The 20,210-nt window shown below is 40.7% G+C and overlaps 1 protein-coding gene across 1 annotated transcript in view; it reads right to left on the minus strand.

The window, feature by feature from the left end:
- Positions 1-14,384: 14,384 nt before the first annotated feature.
- The window catches only part of LOC131592090 (myelin regulatory factor-like protein), a 37,313-nt gene continuing 31,487 nt past the window's right edge, over positions 14,385-20,210 (minus strand). The window contains exons 21-25 of the mRNA XM_058863367.1: positions 18,058-18,145; positions 17,764-17,838; positions 16,705-16,813; positions 14,565-14,639; positions 14,385-14,471 (exon numbers count right to left, since the gene is read on the minus strand). Of these exons, the coding sequence (XP_058719350.1) occupies positions 14,385-14,471; positions 14,565-14,639; positions 16,705-16,813; positions 17,764-17,838; positions 18,058-18,145 (434 nt within the window). The remainder of the gene's footprint in view (positions 14,472-14,564; positions 14,640-16,704; positions 16,814-17,763; positions 17,839-18,057; positions 18,146-20,210) is intronic.

Consider the following 20,210-nt stretch of genomic DNA (forward strand, 5'->3'; position numbering starts at 1 on the left):
TTTGTCCCAGATGAACAACCCCAACTCTCTCATCTTTTCCTCACAGTGGAGGTGCTCCGATCATTTGTGTGAATGTAGTCTGGACTTCCTCTAACAGGTCCACATATTTTCTGTGCTGGGTCCCCAGAGCTGGATGCAGTGTTTGTTCCAGGTGGGGTCTCACCAGAGCAGAGGGGCAGAATCCCCTGCCTTGCTCTGCTTTGGTTGTAACCCAGGATACATTTGGCTTTTGGGGCTTCAAGCACAAATTGTTGCCACACATCCTGCATCTCATCCACCAGGCCCCCCACGTCCTTCTCCACAGGGCTGCTCTCAATCCCTTCATCCATCAGCTTGTATTTGTACCAGGGTAATCGTGGCAGCCAAATAAACACAATCAACAAAGAATAGAGAACTTTTACAAGAAGCTGCACACACATGTAAGCAGGAAAGAACCATGAGACTTGGGACACCTCATTGTACAAACCTATAAATACCTCACCAGCTGATGCAAGTGAAGCTGTTTTGGCTTGCATAAGAGTAAAACTGATTGCCAGTGCTTCAGACATGAAAAAAGGCTTGTGGGTCCAAGCCCATGTCTGTTAGATCAGTTGATACAGCTGGAAAGCACAGACAATACCTGCTCTAACCCCCAAGCCTCACCTTGCTCACATTCACTGTGACAAAGCCCAGTGAAGTTCCAAGAACCAGGCACATAGCCCTGCCAGGACTTGGAGGGCAGTCATGGGACCTGGGCAATCCTAGTGCCCCACAGTCCTGCCTTACAGATGAAACCCCACTCCAGAGACAAAATAGCCCTGCCAGCCTGAGGGCTGCTCTGGACCAAAGCACCGTAACTATTTGTGAGGGCCAGGCTGGGACAGTGAGTCTTGGCAGCCTCTCCCCAGGCACACACCAGGCTGCTCAGCAGCAGCTTGTCTAGCTCAAGCCTGCCATCTGTACCCTGTGTGTGTAAATATGCCCTTTGCAGCTGTGCAGCCCCTCTGGATGTTTCACTGACCTATATTCCCACGTGTGCACCTCCCAGAGCAGCACCGGTGCTCTGCAAGCCATTTCTTCCACACATCACAGCAGTTTCCCTCTGTGCCCACCCATCGCCTTGCACACTGCAAAAGGGACAACTTCCAGCATGACCTCAAACCTCAGACAAAAGCACAGCTCTTTGGCTGAGAATTTAGGCATTGCCTCAGCTCTGACACACTCACCAAAGGAGTTTGAGAGATGGAGCAGCACAGCTCAGTTCACCAGATGTACAACTGTGCCTGAACAGCAGTGGGCCAGTATGTCAGGCACTGCAGGAGCTCACTAAACAGGCCCATTAGCCAGAAAAATCGGGCACTCTGCCAATTAAATTATTAACCTCCAGGCGTATTTGCATGCATCGAACATACTCAGCTTTTCCAGTTTTGCTCCTTTTGCTACACTCAGTGACCCATACATGTCACAGCACTCTATGTGGCTAGGAAAACATTTTCATAACATTTTGTAAGTGAAGAATAGCGGAGACTAAGTCCTGCAGAATATCATATGGTGAGTCAAGGGAAGTGCCTGGAGAAACACCTCCTGACTCACTAAGCAGTGCTCAGTCCATCACATCACATTTCAGTGTAGGGACATTTATCAGCCACATGCTGATAAAGTTGTACAAGTACAAACAAAGGTACTAAGTATGAAATATTAAAGCATGTGGGATTTTTACCTAAGTAAAACGGTCTCTTTGTTTTCTGTTCAACTTCTTACATGGATGAAGTTATATGCACCTTATAGAGCCTTCATAGGCCATGCTTTAAGAAGTAAAAAGATCTTGCATTTCGAAATCTGTATTAATAAAAATAAAAAAGAATAAAAAAGAATTGTTCAACTTGCATGGTACTGTTTCCCTCTCCTTTCTCTCTGAAGCAAACGCGTGCTCCCAATCAATGTCACTCTGGGCTCTGTTGCATGGAGTAAATCACCCTGAAGTTCTATCAAAATGCACAGCAGCAGCACAGGCCCCAGAGGCATTGTTAGATCCTCTGGCTATATTTATAGTCACAAATTTTTGACTGTAGTTACAGCTGAAGGAGTGACATTCTTTCATTCCTCAGGTCAAACTAATTCATATTTTAAGCACGTCAAAACTTCTAAAAATCGCTTAATCATTTAAATCACAGCCAAGGGTGTTTTTTTCCCAAAGTTTGAACAGGGGAAGTACAGACATAAGCACAGGTCCCACTGGTTTTCAATGGGAATTATGCCCTTCAGTCCCACGAATGCTTTTGAACACTTACTCCACAATGCACATCTTTCTTTGCAAGCTCCATGCCGAGCAGCACTGCCCTTTGGCAATGGGGAAGGTCTGACTGCTCTCCTGATGTAATGCAAATAGAGAAGTGAAAGAGAGAGACAAAACCAACCTCACTTCAAATCACAGAGCAGGGTTGCCTGTATTAATCAGTTCAAAATAAGAATTGAGTGGTGCAAAATCAGAATATCAAAGAGCAGTTTCCATAAGTTGATACATTTGACGGGGCATTTTGAGAGGCTTGGGGATGTAGAAACAACTTTTATATAGTGGGAACAAAAGCAGCAAACAAAACCAGCTGTTAAAAAGCCTCTAACACTGCAGAGGTTCTCCTAGTAGAGTCTGTTTTGATCATCATATTTTAATTTCACACAGCTGTTAGATGAACATCATCTGAGCCATATGCTCTAGCACCATCTAGCTTGTGCGTAAGGTACTTTCTCCTCAAGTAGGGAAATCGTTAATTTGTCATAAATGTGTCATTTCCTTCAAGTATGACTGTCTGGACTTCAGTTATTTTAGTTATTTTGACATTACAATCCAAATGAAAGCAAAGGTAGTGAGTACAAAGCAGCCTCGCATGTTAAAGGGGCTCCTTCATGGATCAATTCCTTCAGCTGTATGCTTTTCCATCTGTCAGTTTATCTGTTCCCTCCTTTCTGTGCTTGAGTCCTGCCAAAAATACATAGTGTTAGATATTTCTAAAGTTTATGCTTCAAATTTTGTTTGCTTAAACAACGTTCCATAGAGGAACTCATTAAGAAAAACAACTAAGGATGGGTCAAAGACCAGTTCTTATTAGCAAAGGAAAAAGCACCAACAATATGGAAAACAGAAGAGTTGCTGTTCATCACAGACAAAGGTAATGGTCAGTATTGGGAATGACTTTGCTCATGTAGGATTGAGGTGGCTCCCAGTGGTCCCTGTGCCCCACAGAAGTCACCTTGATGCACTCTCTGGCTCAAATGCAGGCAATGCAAGTGAGAGAAAAACCTTTAATGAACCACTTAGTGGTGTGGGAAGTGATGTTTCACTTGGATCACCCAGAAAATTATACATGATTCCATTCAATACTTGAGCTGACATAAATTGTCCTGCCCAGATTCCCTAAATGAAATTCATACTTATGGAAATTGTGATAAGGACCACCATTACCCTGCAACAGATATCAGAAGACTTCTCCTAAGGAGTCAAGAGGGCAGTTCTTCCCTAATCCTTGATGGAAGTGTCAGGAGAGTTTCTACACAAGTTGTGAGGGCTCTCTTGTTACACTGCTGCAGGGCTCATCAGCAATATCTGTGGAGACCTAGCTAATATTTTTGGGATGGTCTTGCCAGCTTGGAAAGCACCACGTAGCTGAACTCACTCTTATGGCACAGGTTTACACTGCAGCAGAGCATAGCAGAGGATGAGGCTTGGTGACAACTGTGTGCAGTGCCACTGGGGCAGGTCACATTGAACTAGTGCTCATGTCATCTCCCTGCTGAGCAAGAGCAGACAGGTCCTAATGCACAGTGTCTGCTCTGGCAGCCCTGGGGAGCAGCCTCAGCTCCTCCACTGTGAAGGATTTTGGCAAAAGGCAGCTGGGTATTGATTTGGGTATTGTTCCCATTTTTGCTGAGGTAAAGCTTTAGGGAGGAGCTCAGCTGGTCTGTTTTCCCGTCAGCAGCTTCACAACTAAATTAGCTAGTGAGTTACAAAGTGGTGATGCCAAAAGTGCAGCAGTGCAGGGAGCCTGGTCACAAGCAGGTGTATCTGGAGACCAAGCAAAACCCCATTCTTCTGCCAAAGCCACAGCATAGCTTTATGCGCTTATGTGAAAAGCCCTTAAGGCTGTCAGTCAGGAGCTTTCAACTTAATTTTGCAAACATGATAAGTCTCCAAGACTTGAGCCTTTCTAATAGAAGGCAGTGAAAAACACAGGCACCAGGCTCAGCAGGGACATTGCCCTTCAGAGGGATTTAGAGATCCCCGGCTCAGCATTACGCCAGGGCAAACCATTTTCAAAAACCGCATTTTCCTGCCTGCAGGTTACAATATGCTCACAGAGGCAGAAAGCTCATTACCAGCCCTAATCTAAAGGCCATCCTCCCCGCCTCGGTGTCCGCACGACATGCCCGTGCCACCGTTCTCCTGCACAAGGGGCCGGGTCCCTGGAGCGCTCCCAGCCCTGGGAGCTGCTGGCTGGGCAGCCAGAGCACGGGCACAGCCACAGAGCGCGTCTCTCCGCCGCGTTTGGCAGCACCGAGTCATCTCACAGAGGATGCTCCATCTGTCACTGCGCTCTGCAGCAGAGCTTGACCTCGCTAGCACTAAGGAAGCCCCGGCAGATTAACATTTAATGATGCTTTCAGTTTCAGCCCTTGTAGCTTTTCATCTCTCAGAGGGCAGACATGGAAGAGAAAGAAAATTGTATGCTATGTACAGCATATGAGTCTTCTTTCAGCCATCTGCTTTAATATGCTTGACTTTGACAGATTCAGATTTATTTGTTTATTTCTACATTGGAAAAATAAATTAAAAAAAAATTCTACATATATCTTATTCCAGAAACAGAACATTGTTGCTTCTTGTATACGCAGACCATTTTTGTTTTGATTTTGTAACTATCATACCTAATTCAGTTTAAATAAGTAAACACAGGGGATATGGTTCTTGGTAGCTGTCTGAACAGAAGCATTGAAACTAAACCTTGCCAAGACAGATGGATTAAATGAGATCCTTCATGTCCCTCTTTGTTGTCTTGAAAAACACATATATCCACATGACTTAATGCAAAAATAAATCTTTAAGGGACAGTAAAGTGAACCAGAAACATAGAGTTTCCATTATTTTCGTTAAGCACTCCTATTCTTTTTGGTTTTGGGGTTTTTTTTTTGTATTTTCTGCTTGTGAAGCATCCAGCTTGTGCTCTGTGCCCAGGAGCATGTGCAGATAAAGCACCTGGAGGTCTGCTATATGTGCCCAGAGGCTCATCAGTGCTGCCTGGAGCTGAAGTCACTAAGATCATCACAAACACAGAAGATGTTGAAGAAACAAAACTGTGGTATGAAAGTTCACAAAGCATATATTTAGTAGCACGGCTGAGCATTTGATGACTTAGGTTAGTATTTGTAGGAAACAGTGAAAGAGGGATTTACATGAGAAAGTTTAGGGACAAAGGTGATGACCCAGAAGGAAGGAGAAACACAAAAGCCAGCAGAGAGATCCGAAGCCCATCGAACATTTCTGGAAGATCAAGGTAAGAATTTTAATTTAGCAAGAGACAAGGCAATAGTCAGATCCTTAGAGCAAGTAGATCACATAGGAAAGTGGTAAGACAACTGACAAGAGGATAATTGGTACTGATTCAGCCATGATGCTGTAGGGGGAACTAAATGGGAATATAGGAGGCTACAGAGCGAGAGAAGGAACTGAATACTACTACAGTCACTTCAGCAGCCAGAGCCCAGCTGCTATGTGAACTTTAGTAAATAGGATACCTGAGATGGCAAAAGTCCAGTGAAAGTAAGAACTGTGCAGTCATGAGGGTAAAAACAAGGCAATTAACCTGTCCACGCTTTCATAGTTTGTTTTTTAAAGTAGTGCCCATGAGCCTTCAGCAGCCAGCCAAGTAATGCTCATCAGCACCTTACCAGAAATGAGGTTACCTCAGCAAGTTGCTAGTGCAAGTTTCTTTGCCTGAAGAAATCAGAAAACTATTGTCATTGCCTAAAAAACTGACAAAAGTAAATTGGGAAGAGAGGAAGCCACTCTTTTTGCAGCCAAGACCCTCCAAAGGAAGAAAAAGAAATTGCTTCCTGAAGTTCAAAATTGCAAAATCGTAAGTTTGCAGCAGACTCCCAAGCAGCATAGAAACTGAGAATCATGAGGTTTGCAGAAGGGGTGCCCAATAAAGGCTTGCAACACCCAAAATCATTTAGAGAACAACTCCATTCACAGATAGCCAGAGCTTGTGCTCAGCTGCTCAAGTCACAGCAGATCTGCCTGAGAGGAAACTTTATTCTTCCTGGTACCATGGAAGGCCATGGGTTTAATGCTGCAGATATTTTGTGTCTTTCTGGCCCTTCTCTGTCCTGCTCTACTGTAGGATGTATACCCCTGCACTGCTGAGAGACATGCTGAGCTGAAGCATATAATTCCTCTGAGTGAGAGAAAACCTTCTAGGAACATTTGGGGCCTTGTCTCTTCAACCTGCACATCTCACATCCTCTTGGTAAAGCTCAAAGCAGATAGCTCGAAATGAAATCCAAAAGGAAATTTACTCTGAGTAGTAAAAGTGGGTGTTTGTAGTTAAATGTAACTGTGGAAATAAAAGAGTAAAGCCTTACACAAAACCAAACTTCCTGCAGCAAAACCCCAAGGTATTAGCAGGCACTGTTTATAAGCATCATCGTACTGTGTTCTTTCTGCCCCAAATGAATGCACTGGCACAGTCCCCAACAGCAACACAGAGCAGGGGTGGGAAGAGTGCAGCAAAGGCCTGTAAGCAGATCTGTCTCCCTGTGCAACATTTCCAGAGTATCATCCTTAAGTGTAGGGTCTTGGCCCAGGTATGGGTGCATAACTACAGGACATAGCCATTAAAACCACCACTAGATGTAAAGATGTCCAGACACATCAGCAAGAATATTCACAGTCTCTAATTAACACTGTGAGAAGTCAGAAAATATACATCATGCTTAGCTACTGCCTCATTTGGTTAACAAGAGATAATTGAAAAAACACATGCTAAAGTGATTGCCTAATCATCACATCAAATTTGTTAAAAATTCAATTCACTGTGATCAAACAGTTATTTACAAAAAAGCAACAACACACAGAGCACATTACTTCTTTGGGGTCTGTCTCACCAAGTCTGAGCAAACACCCTTTGTACAACAAATTTTACAGAGGAAGAAGATCAAAACTGTGTCCCAGCAGCTTTTGGGCTAATTTTGGGAATCAGAGTATCCTTCCTGCTGCTCCATCTCCTCCAGTTTGAGAATTATTCCTGTCCCTTTGCTGTGCATCTTGAGGAGTCTCTGATGTCCCCCCTTGCAGCACTACCCTGAGTCAAACCATTCTCCCTCTACCATCAAGGCAAAGGTCATGAGGGTCCACAGGAAGAGCTTGCATGACTCTGTGCCTCCAAAATGCAGGATTAGGCCTATTCACTACAAAAGTCCCCTGTCACCTTCACCACCTAATGATATTCTCTCTTAATCTAGGTTTTCAGTGAGGAAATGTGTCATCCAAATGCATAATGAATTATTTGTAAGTAATTTAACCCAAAGAGCTTAGTTCTAAATTCATGTCAAGCTCTGCAGATATAACCAAGTAGTAAGGACAGAACTTATTTTAGCAATCAGCAATATGCTTTAGGCAGAAATCTCAACTTGTAAATACTGCATTCTGGCCCAGCAGATTTCCTTCCTGATAGACCATGACCACTTCATAATTCTAGGGCAAAACCATGAAGACCAATAAAAAGCAGAAAAAGGATTTTAATCAACACAGCCAGCTGGTCTGTGGTTTGGATTATGTTGTGGAAGGCAAAGTGTAACATTAAGATTGAATGAAAAATGCAAAGCGCTGATTACCCTGCAGACTATCTATCAGCTAAATTAACATTAAACTCAAATTTGCAAATCCTATGCTTATGTTACTGCATGTAGGCAATTGTGATATATTTAACATCAACTAGAAGTTTTTAAAGCTGCCTTTAAAATAATGAGTTTTGTTTCAACTCCTGTTCATAGAAGTCACTTTCCACCTGTTACTAAGAAGATGACCTATTTTAGATCTCATCCTTTAAAAGTATTGTGATAAGTTCAATTTCTGGAGGGAGTAAAGCAGGACATAGGATGGCTGGAAAGCAACTAGTGAGGGATGAGGAGAGGAAGCCTGCTTAAAACCCAGGAGGAGGAAGATGCAGACTTGTCCAATAGAGGGGCATGCAGCCAAAGGATGGGAAGGATGGGACTTCTGGTGTGCAGAGGAACAGCTTTGGGTGCCTCCTCCAGGACACAGACTCAGAGAGGCATCAGACACTGCAGCCTGACCAGCTCCTGACCAGCAGATGCAGGCTGCTGCCAGCTGCTGTGGGGTAGAGGGAGAAGGTGGGAAACAAGCTGGCTGGACCCTGGCCAAGGAGCAACAAAAGGCTTGTGTGCCATCCCCACATCGTCCTGCCCCACCAGCCACCCAGCCCACAGAACACCATAGCAACCAGAGTTAAAATGGGGTCAGGATTGCCAGTGCAAAACCTGTTATTTTGAATATAGGGTTTGCACTGAAAATGCTGGTTCATGTGCTGTTTTGACAGAAAACATGCTGTTCAGTGAAGCTGAAGAGGGGACAGGAAACTATGCTTCTGAGGAAAGCAGTGCCCAAAGTGCTGTGAATGCATGAATTTTAATTTTTTTACTGGCACTGTACCTGGACAAGACACACTAGGACTAACTAAAGTGCCATTACACATCTTGAATCTCCCTGAGGTAGTCACTGGACAAATACAGGACTGGGAAACACTTATGCCTTGGCCTTTCCTGAGAAAGCACAGTTCTTTCAGCTAAATGCATGACTCATAGCCAACAACTGCCACTCAGGTATTATGTGATGGCTTGCAGATGTTAATTAAAATTACTCTGTCCATACTAGAAGAATTCAACAAATGCTATGCATGCATAAGTGAGGGTGTGTGGAAGTGTAACAGTGAGAAGAGTTTCTTCCAATTACTCAATCCCCACTGTACAGACAAAAAAAATTCATACTTTTCCTGGAGAAGTATTGCTGTAGCTTGAGAAGGATATTGAGTTAACATGCCAGAATCAAAGCATTCAGGCTGAAAATCTAAATCTAGACCTAGTATACTCCTCACTGGGCTGGATTTTTCTAAAGTGCTGAGCACACTGTTTTACTAGAACAGGACCTGTTTGATTAGTCCCAGACATATATAATCCTGATACATCTGAGCATCTCAGTGGGTCTAATTCATTTACCCTTACAACACTTCCAAATCCTCTTCCCCTCCACAAAGTAAAAACACAATTAGCAAAGTTTTATTAGTGAGCAATGGAGGCATGAAGGCTTCATCAGGTCCCAGGTCTACAGAGGAATGGGACTGCATCCCAGCCTCCTTGCGTCACAGATGTTATCCAAAGCTTTTAGTTACAAACTAAAACTTCCCAAATATCCTGTTTCAAAAAGAAGCACCTCCCTTAAGAAACCTGAGAGACATTACTCACTATTCTTTTGTCTGGAATGAACTGAAATCCTGGCTTTTAACCCAACATCAAATCCACAAGCTGGTATGATCAGCTTCACTGTTCTGCTTACTAATAATTTTAAGGTGTTGACCAATTACAATCAAATTTGATGGAGGCTCAGCCAAACTATGTTTCTTCAACATGCAAGAAAATCTGAAGCCAAGAAGTTGAAAAATATGAAACTTTTGCCCACAGAAAGAAACAGATACCCCATCAATATGAGAAAAGCTCAGATCAAAGCCAGTCCAAGATGAAGGCAAGATCAGTAAATGATTCCTTATCATGAGTTTCCATCAGTTGTTCAACGCTTCCAAGTGTACTATAATATCACATATAAAAGCCATGTCTTCATATAAAGCAACATGTCAAATAAAAGCCTTACAGCACTGCAATTAAAAAATTATGATTATTTTTCTGTTTATTTTGAAAGTAGTTTCTGTACCTAAAATGAACTGACTTATTTAAAAGACACTGTAGCACTCAGATCAATTGAAAGAGCAAACATGATATAAATCAGGTTTCCATTTTGCAGATGGATTGGCTCAGGCTCTATGCAACAGATTTGTAGCTCAAGAAGTCAGTGACTCCTGACTGAGGAACTTTTTGTACTGTGAACAGAATTTAACCCAATATAAAATCTTAATGAAAGTATTTTTCTGACTTTATAAAGCAAGCAAAAATCCTAGAAAAATGTAGATAATCAGGACTTAATCAAAAGCTCACCCCCAGGTCTCCCTTCAGACCTGTGCTATGCAGGACTCCAAACTCTGTTTTAGGATTGCTAACTTCTTGGGATAGGCTCACATCATGCCACCAGACAGCCTCCTCACTACCTACCAGGCATCTTCTGAACTAGAGAGTCACTTGAACTGAGCTGCAGTAAGAGACCAAAGTGCCTTTCTGCTCACAGCTGTCTAGAGCTGTGCCAAGGGCTATCAGCAATTCCAGCTGCAGACTCACACCTCAGAACTGCTCATTCTGCTCTTCTGCTTCATCCTTGGTTTCCATAAAGTGGCCATGCAAGATTTTCAGCCTTTACAGCCTCTTGGCTTAGTGCACTGGGCTTTCAAGTGATCACTGGCTCTTATTTCAAATGCTGCTGACACTGCTAGATCAAACTTAGTGAAAGCACGGCAAAGTAATTTGTGTTACAGTCAAGTAAAAACATGAATTTCCACATCATGTTCTTGGTATGCACAGCATGGCTTGAAACCCAGATCACATGGTACAAGATCACCCCATTCTAGCCCTTCATTTGCCTTCTGCAACTTTTAGATGTGACTTTCACACAGCCTGGCAGTTTGCTTTGCCTCAGCTCCCTCTTAAATTAGGCTGAAATATTCCAGTGATGGATGTCTGAAGGTCTCTTACAACCACATTGTGGTAAAAATAGATAAGGGAAAGAGAATTTCCTGTTCCAAGTGGAATTTACGTAAACCATTAATAATTCATTATTCAGTATTCACAAAAATTCTTTCAACTTAGAATGACCACTACTAAAAAATGTTGTAACTTTATTACTGAGGACACAGAAATGGAAAGAAAAAAAAAAAAAAAACCCAAAAAACCAAAAAAACCCAGGAAAAAAAGAAACAACGGACATGCTTAAAATTTTTCTAACCTTTTCATTTGGAAAGGTCACTCCATACTTCCTTTGGCTGTACAGAATGGAAAATGCTGCTGGCCGTGTTTTCCCTGTGGTATTCTTCTCTGGTAATTCTAATTCAATGTCATACAAGGGAGAAGGAAAGCAGGAGGCCAAGAATGTCACCAGTCCAGTGCTGTCAAGATGAGTTCCACTTGCCCAAACATAGCAAAGTGAAGGCTTGGCTGTTAGGGGAGCGAGAATCATTCCTAGAGCTTCAGTATTTCCAGTCCAAAATGGATCAAAATCTGGTCATGAAGGTTAGTCACTCACTGGGTTTCTGATGGGGCTGGTTTCTGGTGTCACAGTTTACCTCAGTAAGCAGCTAAACATGACCCAGTGTTCTTTTAACACCAATATTTAATTTCTGCTAGGTCTTACCTAGCTTTTGCCAAGATTGATATTTGTTATCTCAGACATGTTAGAACACAGCCTTCATACAGCCACATGTCACCTTAAACCTGGATGAAATCTTCAACAGTATCTTACTTCAAACATATGACAGGACTAGAGAACCAGTTGAAAATTCTTAAATGGGAAAACTGATGTGTAATTAAATCAGCACAAGCATTTTAAGAAAGAAAACAGTTGCTATCCCATGTGCACCTCACCCTAGACTCTAATTACATAAAGCCTTTTGATGACAGGAAACAGAGTTTATTTTCCTGCTGCAGTGCTCTGTGCTACTGGGAATGGTGTTAAAATCCAGAACAGTGTGGTGAAAACCAGGTGGGCCGAAAAAGGTAGAAGTTTTGTTCAAAATGCACATGCGTTACCATCTGTGACTGGTTTACTCTACCCTCAAGTACAGACTACAAAAAATGAAAGGCATAAATTTCTGATTAATTTGTATCCAAATTTTGGACACCAGTAGTCTCTGGAATATTACAGAACAGTGGTTTATACCACAAATATTTCCCAGGAAAAAAAAAACTCCACACGACAAAAAAAAACCCCTTAAACACATAAGGTCAAACAAATGAGTCAAATGGAAAAAAAGCCAGACATTGAAACTGACCCCAATTAAGCACATGCATCTAAAAAAAAAAAAAAATCAGTGAGAAGGAGATCCTTAAAGGAAATCCCAAAATAATGACAAAAGAAATGCCAAATCAAGGCACAGAAACAAATTAAACTCTCCCATCACATTGTCAGGCAATAAATATACAATTAAGGCACAGTGGTGTTTACAAAGACAGTGGCAAGGTCTTTTTTAGACATTCATTTTTCTTCCTAATGTTTCCCTTCCACTGCTAAATAATTTCATTCAGAGGACAGTTGTTCAAATGTAGTCTTCACCTCATGAATCTTTAAAAGCCTACAGTCTCACTATTATATTTACTTTCTCCTCTCTACACAAAAAAAGGATTTATCTAGACATACCCTACAACACCATTTACACTTTAATTTATTATTATATCTGTTTTCTTTCTGAGCAATTAATGTAAAATTTCATTTGAATAGCTTTTCCTTAAAAATGTATTTCCTAAATATAAACAGAGAGAATTTTCCCATGCAGGTATGTATCCATATGCAACTTAGAAAGCCATTCTTTTATCATACTAACACAAATCACAAACACCAAGAAAAAAATATAACCTGAATTTAGGAGTATATAGTTCATTCCTGGTGAACAGTTTCAGAGGGCAAAAAAAAAGGTAGCTAAAATATAACTCATTGAAATAGCAGTAGCGTTGTTAAATCATGCAACCGTGGTGGTGGCAATGATGGGACTGCTTTCTGAAATGGAAAACACACAGACAACTGAATTGACCTGTTGGTCCCTAATTTACACTTATTTTAGAGGGCATTTGCAGAGTGCTACATTTCTTTTAGAGTTTTGGTTGGTTTTGGTTCTGTTAGCAAAAAAAAAATAGATGGATTTATATCTAAAAAAGGGCAGCAGATACTAAAAGAAGGCATATGCCTGTAGGACAGAAGCAGGTCTCCTTATTGCAAATAACATTTAATCATCTTTCCATTTTCTGAAAACTAAAGGGTATCCCAGCTCAGCAGTGCTCCTACCCATTTGTTCTTGTCAGCTATACATACAATATCATATTGTATCATATCACAATGACCCATACCATCATCTTATTTACATATCTGTAGCAGGATGCTCTGTCTGGGATGCAGTAAAAACTTGAGCAACGCAAATTTTGCAAAGCTATCACTGGTGAACTGAGAGGAGGTGTCATGCTGCTTTTCTGGTGTTGAATTATGGAAAACCAAACCTGACTCTTCAACCCCAAAATTAAACATCCTGAGAGTGAGGTGAAGGTGTGGCAGATACTGTAAAGTATCCTCATCTAAAGATGCTGAGCTGATGCAGCTGACCTGGAGACATATGACTGACAGTGAACCACTTTATACCATAGAAGTACCACTTTATATATATATATACACACACTATAAAAGTGCCACTTTCAAATGGCAGGGATTTCTAGCGTACTCCTTGGAGCGTGTGGAGATTCCTCCCTTGGGTGCAGACACCTCTTAAGGTGAGCTAAAGATGTTTGCTCACAACCATTGGTATGGGTGTGTAACATTGATCTCTACTCAGTAATTGTTTCTTTTTTGATATCTTTAATATCATTGCTTTGATATAGTACATTATCATATACTATACTAGCTGTGTTAGCTTCTATACCATGTAGTAAGTAATTCTGATTAAGATCTTTTTATCTAACCATTTATCATAATAAATCATTCATTTTCATATATTTGGCTTGCCATCCTTAATTCTGCATGACAAAATTATACAAAGGTTCAGTCACATGTGTATAATTCCTTAGACTTAAACCGTTGACCAAGTCTAGGGCTATCCCCTCGGCTTGTGGTAAATCCAACCACACCTAGACTCCTCTCTGAAGAGTTTAGAAAGCCAGAGGTCATTCTGCACCTTGTGACTCAATAGGAAGGTTTCTCTAATAAACTTTGAGGCTCCCACTCCACCCATAACAACATCAGGTACTCCATTACCACATGTCTTTTTAGAAACATTTTCTGGAAATGCAGAGCTATGTTTTTTGTCAAACACTTTATTTTTCTACTTTTTTTTTTAATTCAAAAGTGAAAAAAACCAAGAAAGTCCCATACAACCCAGAAAGAGGTTTAAAAAATATCCAGGGTTATTTGCAAGTCTCTTTTTCAAATTAAGTGTTTCCTCATCTTTTCTGCAAAGAACAGAATATTTGGCAACATTTTAGTTACACTGTCGATAAAAGTAGAAGTAGTAATCAGTAAAAAATATTCCAGCAAAGTAATGGTCTGTTGAGCAGCTAGCAAAACCCTGCAAAAGAAAAATAAAGGAGATTCATACAGGAACTTCTTTCAGTTCAAATGCTAATTGTCTTTTGCCATGCTGTCATTTGAAAAGGCTTACCGGCACAGCTACGCGGAACGAGTACGCGCTGTCATACAACTTAGCTACAGGGAGAGCCCAAATGTGCTGGCGTCCCTAGGTGATAAATGAGAGACAGGTTAGATAACCTCATTTCATGGGAAACTGAAGAGAAGGATAGACTCTGGAAATATTTAATTGACAAATGCAGTGCATGGTAATTAGGATACCAAACCTTGATAACTACAGTCAAAGTATTTAAAGACCAAGTGCTGACTTTAAACCCTGCAAATGTGGGTTTACTCTGATCAGCTCCACATGGGAACTGGCAGGCATCTAACTCCCAGTGACACTCAGCTGGCTCTGAATAACTGGATTCCCTCACTCGTTTTCTAAGCAAATCCCCCAATAAATAGGGATTGTTCCTGATGTGGCAGGTGGCCTGAGAGCTTTAATTTGTAATACTAGCAAATGGCAGCTCTGCTGAATTTGGGACAGCAAGTTTAGTAGTTCTCAGAAGACAGAAAATTTCCTCCATCTATTCTAAAAGTATGGGTAGTGTTTTCAATCAGTATTTCAAAAACAGATACCTGCAAGGTTTCATGTTATTTTTTATTATAGTGTTCCGCCATGCAAAAGTGAAACAACATATTTTGTACCTGAAATGTTTATGCTACAACAAATAAAACAAAATTCACCTCTCTTTTACCTAATGATCCACAGTAACTTATATTTCTAGCATCTCAACTCCTTCATCTTTCTCTCCTCACTTCACTTTCTAACACATCCTCTCTTCTGGAGAAGATATGCTCACATGACAAAACTTAGGTGGGACTGGTGATTCCAAATGATTGCTGTTCTGCCTTTTGGTAGGGAATAAACCTTTCCATCCCTAGAAAATTCCTCTTGAAAGAAACCTCTTCAACTAGGCAGCATTTCTATTCTGAGTCACATCAAATCTGAAAGCTCACTGCTGCTGGAGGCTAGTTAGCTTTAGTCTTTTGATGTGGATTTCAGGTTGACACAGGAAATCTATTTGACCAGTTTTGTCAGTAAGCTTCAAGGACAATTCCACATTGTGAAACTCTCTATGTCTGACTTAATTTCAATTCTGCTGAAATTACAGCAGACAGGTCAAAACTTGGAAAATTTGGGCTTTCAGATGACTTTGCCACTGTTACAGAGAAGCCTGAAACTTTTTGCAAAGACATTTGAAAAGTTGAATAAAAAGTCAGCTTAAAGACTGAAGGTATCTCAAGTGCTGTCATTTGACTAAGCACAAAAAAACCAAAAACAAACAAACCAACCCCTCCCCCCCCAAAAAAACCCCACCATGTTATGTATGGGAGCATAGATCAGAATTCTGAAGAAGACTCTGAAATTATTTCCAAATTCAGGGATGTTTCTCCTACAATGTGTTCAGAAATGCTATTACCATTGCTTCTGCCTTTCCTACTGTTTTAGCCACATTTCCAATCAATCACTGACAAATGGGGGCCTTGAAGGAGTTCTGTATGTCCAGCAAAATTTAAGAGAGTTTAAAACCTTCATCAGTTTACTGGAGGTGTTTAAAGATTTGCAAGACTTGGTCACTAAATATTTTTTTATTGGGAAAAGCTAATGTGTTTTACCAGCTTTTATCCTGATTGAGGCAATCCAGAGAATGACACACATACAACTTTTGCTTTTAAAATGAAGAATTTTCCCTAAAGGGATTTATTAGTAAACTCCTGTTTACACAGAAATAAAGCAGAATACTACCATTGTTACCAGCAAATTCTAGACTTTGAAACTGGAATTCATTACTCATAAGATAATAATGGAAACCATAGAGTAGAGGAGAGTTTGGAGGACTCTCCTAAAGCTCTGAATGATAAGTTATTCCAATTTCTTATCTCTGGGGTTATAATGAGTTGTAATGGTGACTTAGGCTGAAGCAGAATCAAAACTGTCCTTGCAGAGAATCACTGAATAGATTTTTATAAAAGTCAGCAGAAAACTGACTCCAACAAAAAGATTGCATCTCATTATGGTCATGCCAAAGCCAGCCATGACCAGCCATTGACAGACTCAAAGTGCCAGCATCAGGATTTCTAGCACTTCAGGAAAGATCAGAATTTTGCAGCCATTAGTTTTTTAAAAACAATTCCCAAAAGCCAGGGTATTGCTACAAAAGTCTTACCTGTGTAGTTTCTTGGAAATCCTTTCTACCATTTCGGCTTGAAGAATAATGAGGGCAATAATTTCCAAATGCAACTTTGCAGAGAAATATAATTAATGGTTCTGTGGTGCTTCAAGAAACAGAGAAAAATAAGGATAAATTACTTTATTAAAAATAAAATCAGTTGCCCCCAAACCAAAAACCAATATTCAAAATAAAGTCATACTCAGTGAAACTCTGAATATGATATATTAATTCCTACATGGGAGGGCTGTACTATTGGATTATAATGGCATACATTTAAAAGACAAATTTTTAGTGGCTGTAGAAAACAAGCAGACACTTCAGGAGTACTGTTATATTTTATCTTGTCTGAAAAAGGCAGATGTTTACAGGGATAACACTGAAGCTCAAAAGACTGGATGAGTCCTTTTTTGCAGAGACAGGAGTCATAAACTGTTGTCAAGCAGATCATTTGGCAGCTGTTCTGGTTATTGCTGGCCTTTCTCAGAATAAAACTCCAAAAGAAAAGAACATGGTAGAGGTGAGCTTTTGAGGAGAAAATACTTGCTGAAAGGAATAACTCTGCTGCTTTTCCCTGCTGTAAGTCACAATTTTATGTAATACCAATAGTTTCTGCACAAGAATCCCCCTTTTACAGGGTTTGGCACAACAGGCCCAAAGAAGGTACTCTCTGTAGTCACCCATGTTATGTTCCTAATAATGTTTCTCTACAACAAAAGAAAAATTAGATCCCTAGGCCAGAGACCACAATCCTGCCAATACACACATACGTGTCTGCTCAAATGATTCTTAGGATAGGAGCTTAAGACTTCTGGATTTCAATACCTGCAACACTGGGTGAAACTTTCCTTGAGCTGAGAATGGCATTGGGCCCACGCAACAGCAAAGAATCTACCCAAAAGGTCTACATTAACAATTTAGCTGTGCATAAATTTTTTCCCACTCTTCTGAATAGGACAAATTTGTGTAACAATAGACATCATCCAAGAATTATCTTGGATTAAAGAACCACAGCTGTCTTTTATATGTATTTGTATTCATTTTAATTGTACTTACTTCATTTCCAGTGAGATTTCTACATCCGTGGGCATGTATTTGTTAAGAGGAATAACATAGCTGTAGTTTCCAGAGCTGAAAAAGGTTGCATTAATACATGTGGCATTTTTGAGATAGACAGTATCTTCACCAAAACATGGAAATTGCATTTAAATTTAAACAGAAGAAAATATAAAATGGTATCAAAGACTACTTCATGCTAGAGGAAACAACTGTGAGCAGGAGCCAGTCAGGCAGCCAGGCCACATAAATGGTGTTTTATTCCACCGTAGCATAATAAAACAATTCACCTACCTGCACTGCAGATTTTTACTACAATAGCGATTGTCAATGCTTTGCTGAGTTTCCAAAATCTGTATGGAATTGATTGTTGTATCAATCCCTAAGAATATTAAGAATAATGGTTTATTCTTGATTATTTCAGAAATTTTAGATACGAGCATAATAAAACTGCAGTTAGTCTACTGCCTTGATTGCCACTACAGGACTTGCTGCAGGTCTAAATCAGCACTCATTTAAAAGAAGCCTCTGGTTGATTACCTTCAGTCTGCCATTGGAGATAAGATCTTTGTTCAGTTTGCAGGGACAAATATCCTAGGAACCTAACATTGCACCATTTTCTTTTGCACAGACATTGAAGGCTACTTTGATGGCAGCTCAAGTAAAACTCAAATGTGTCAATATTCATTTTAATATATTAGAAGCCATACTCATTCAAGTAATCACTAACTTGAAAAACCTTTTCTTTGTTGAAAGGAATAATATGGAATACAACAAAACTTGTTTCAAATTCTCTGTGGAAGAAAACTACCCAACTTAAATGAAAATTAAAATTTCTTCTATAATGTTGCCTTGAACTTGCAAGAACTTTCATTTTTGCAAGAGTTTGGTAATCTACAGATAGATGATGACTATAGCCATGATAACATTACTTTTCCCTTAGGTGGTACCACGTGTCTGAGAGTGCTGTCCAAATCCTTCCTGAACTCTGGCAGCCTTGGTGTCATGACCACTTCCCTGGGGAGCCTGTTCCAGTGCCTGACCAGCCTGAGGGTGCAGAATCTTTTCCTCATATCCAGCCTAAACCTCCCCTTACACAACTTCATGCTGTTCCCTTGGGTCCTGTCATTGATCACCAGAGCAAAGAGACCAGTGCCTGCCCCTTCTCTTCCCCTCACGAGGAAGCTGTGGGCCACCAGGAGGTCTCCCCTCAGTGTCCTCTTCTCTAGGCTGAACAAACCAAGAGATCTCAGCTGCTCCTCATACAGCTTCCTCTGCAGACCCTTCACCTGGTCTTACAACGTGGTGCAGAAAGCACAAGGAGGACTTGGTTCAGCAAGCCCAAGCCCCTCACATCTGTGCACATTGGGTTTGTGTTTCTGTTCCTCTGGTCTACAGCAACCATTCCCTGCTCTGCAGTTGGTGAATATAGGGTGACCTGTTCTCTGAGTATAAAATCTCTGTGTGGTAGTATATACTTAATTTTCAGGACACAAATATCTACAAGTGACAGAAGGAAATTGAGCATGTTCCTCTCAGAGAAGTAGCACAGGAGAACATTCCCCTATGACACAGCAACTCATTACAACATGTAACATAGTGATGCCTCAGAGGATCTCATCTGAGGGGTGTGCGCCCTTGCAAAAAAAGTCAGAAGGTGAATGATTTTTTTTCCCAGATCATCCCACTGGGGCAGATCCAGGCAACCTGTGTTCTACTCCTCACCTCCTTTAAGTGCACGGTCTAGATGTCTAAGCCTAGATGTTTTATCATCCACATATTGTCTAGTCTTTAATCAAATATTTATTTTTAAAAAAACAAGCCTTAAAACAGAGGATCCACATGAACTGAAAACAAGGCGTAATCCTGCTCATACTGAATGAATGCCAGAGTATGCTGCTATAACATATGTAGTCAGCAGATATTCATTTTTACATAAAAGAATCAATATTTGTAGCCCAGGCTGGCTCTGACAGCAGTGCACAGTCACTAAAAGGGGAACCCAAAATCAAGCAAAACTTCCTGTGTCAAGGAACTTCATTTCATCTCTGAAGTGTCAGGATCTAAAGGTAAAGATGACCCCTTTGAGCAGCTGACATTTTAATCCCTTAGGTGAGATGAGGTAAACCCCAAACACTTCCTTCACACTGTATCATGAGTTTCCTGCACAGAAATATCACACTCATATCCTTAAGCACAAGATTTTAGCCCCTGTCAAGGAAAATACCACTTGTCATTTTATTGTATCTGAAGCCAAGGCTAAAGACTCTCTAGAGAGGGCAGTGAGAAAGTCTATAAAAATCTAATGAAGATGTAAGAATAAACTGAAAATTACATTGAATCACAGGTTTCTTGTGGTCCACAGGAATTAGACTCACATGTGCTAATTCTCAATAGTGATGTATTATAAGTGAAACATCTCTAAATTCCAGAAGCAGAATTACAAG

Source organism: Poecile atricapillus, chromosome W, assembly GCF_030490865.1.
Source record: "Poecile atricapillus isolate bPoeAtr1 chromosome W, bPoeAtr1.hap1, whole genome shotgun sequence".
Lineage (NCBI taxonomy): Eukaryota > Metazoa > Chordata > Aves > Passeriformes > Paridae > Poecile > Poecile atricapillus.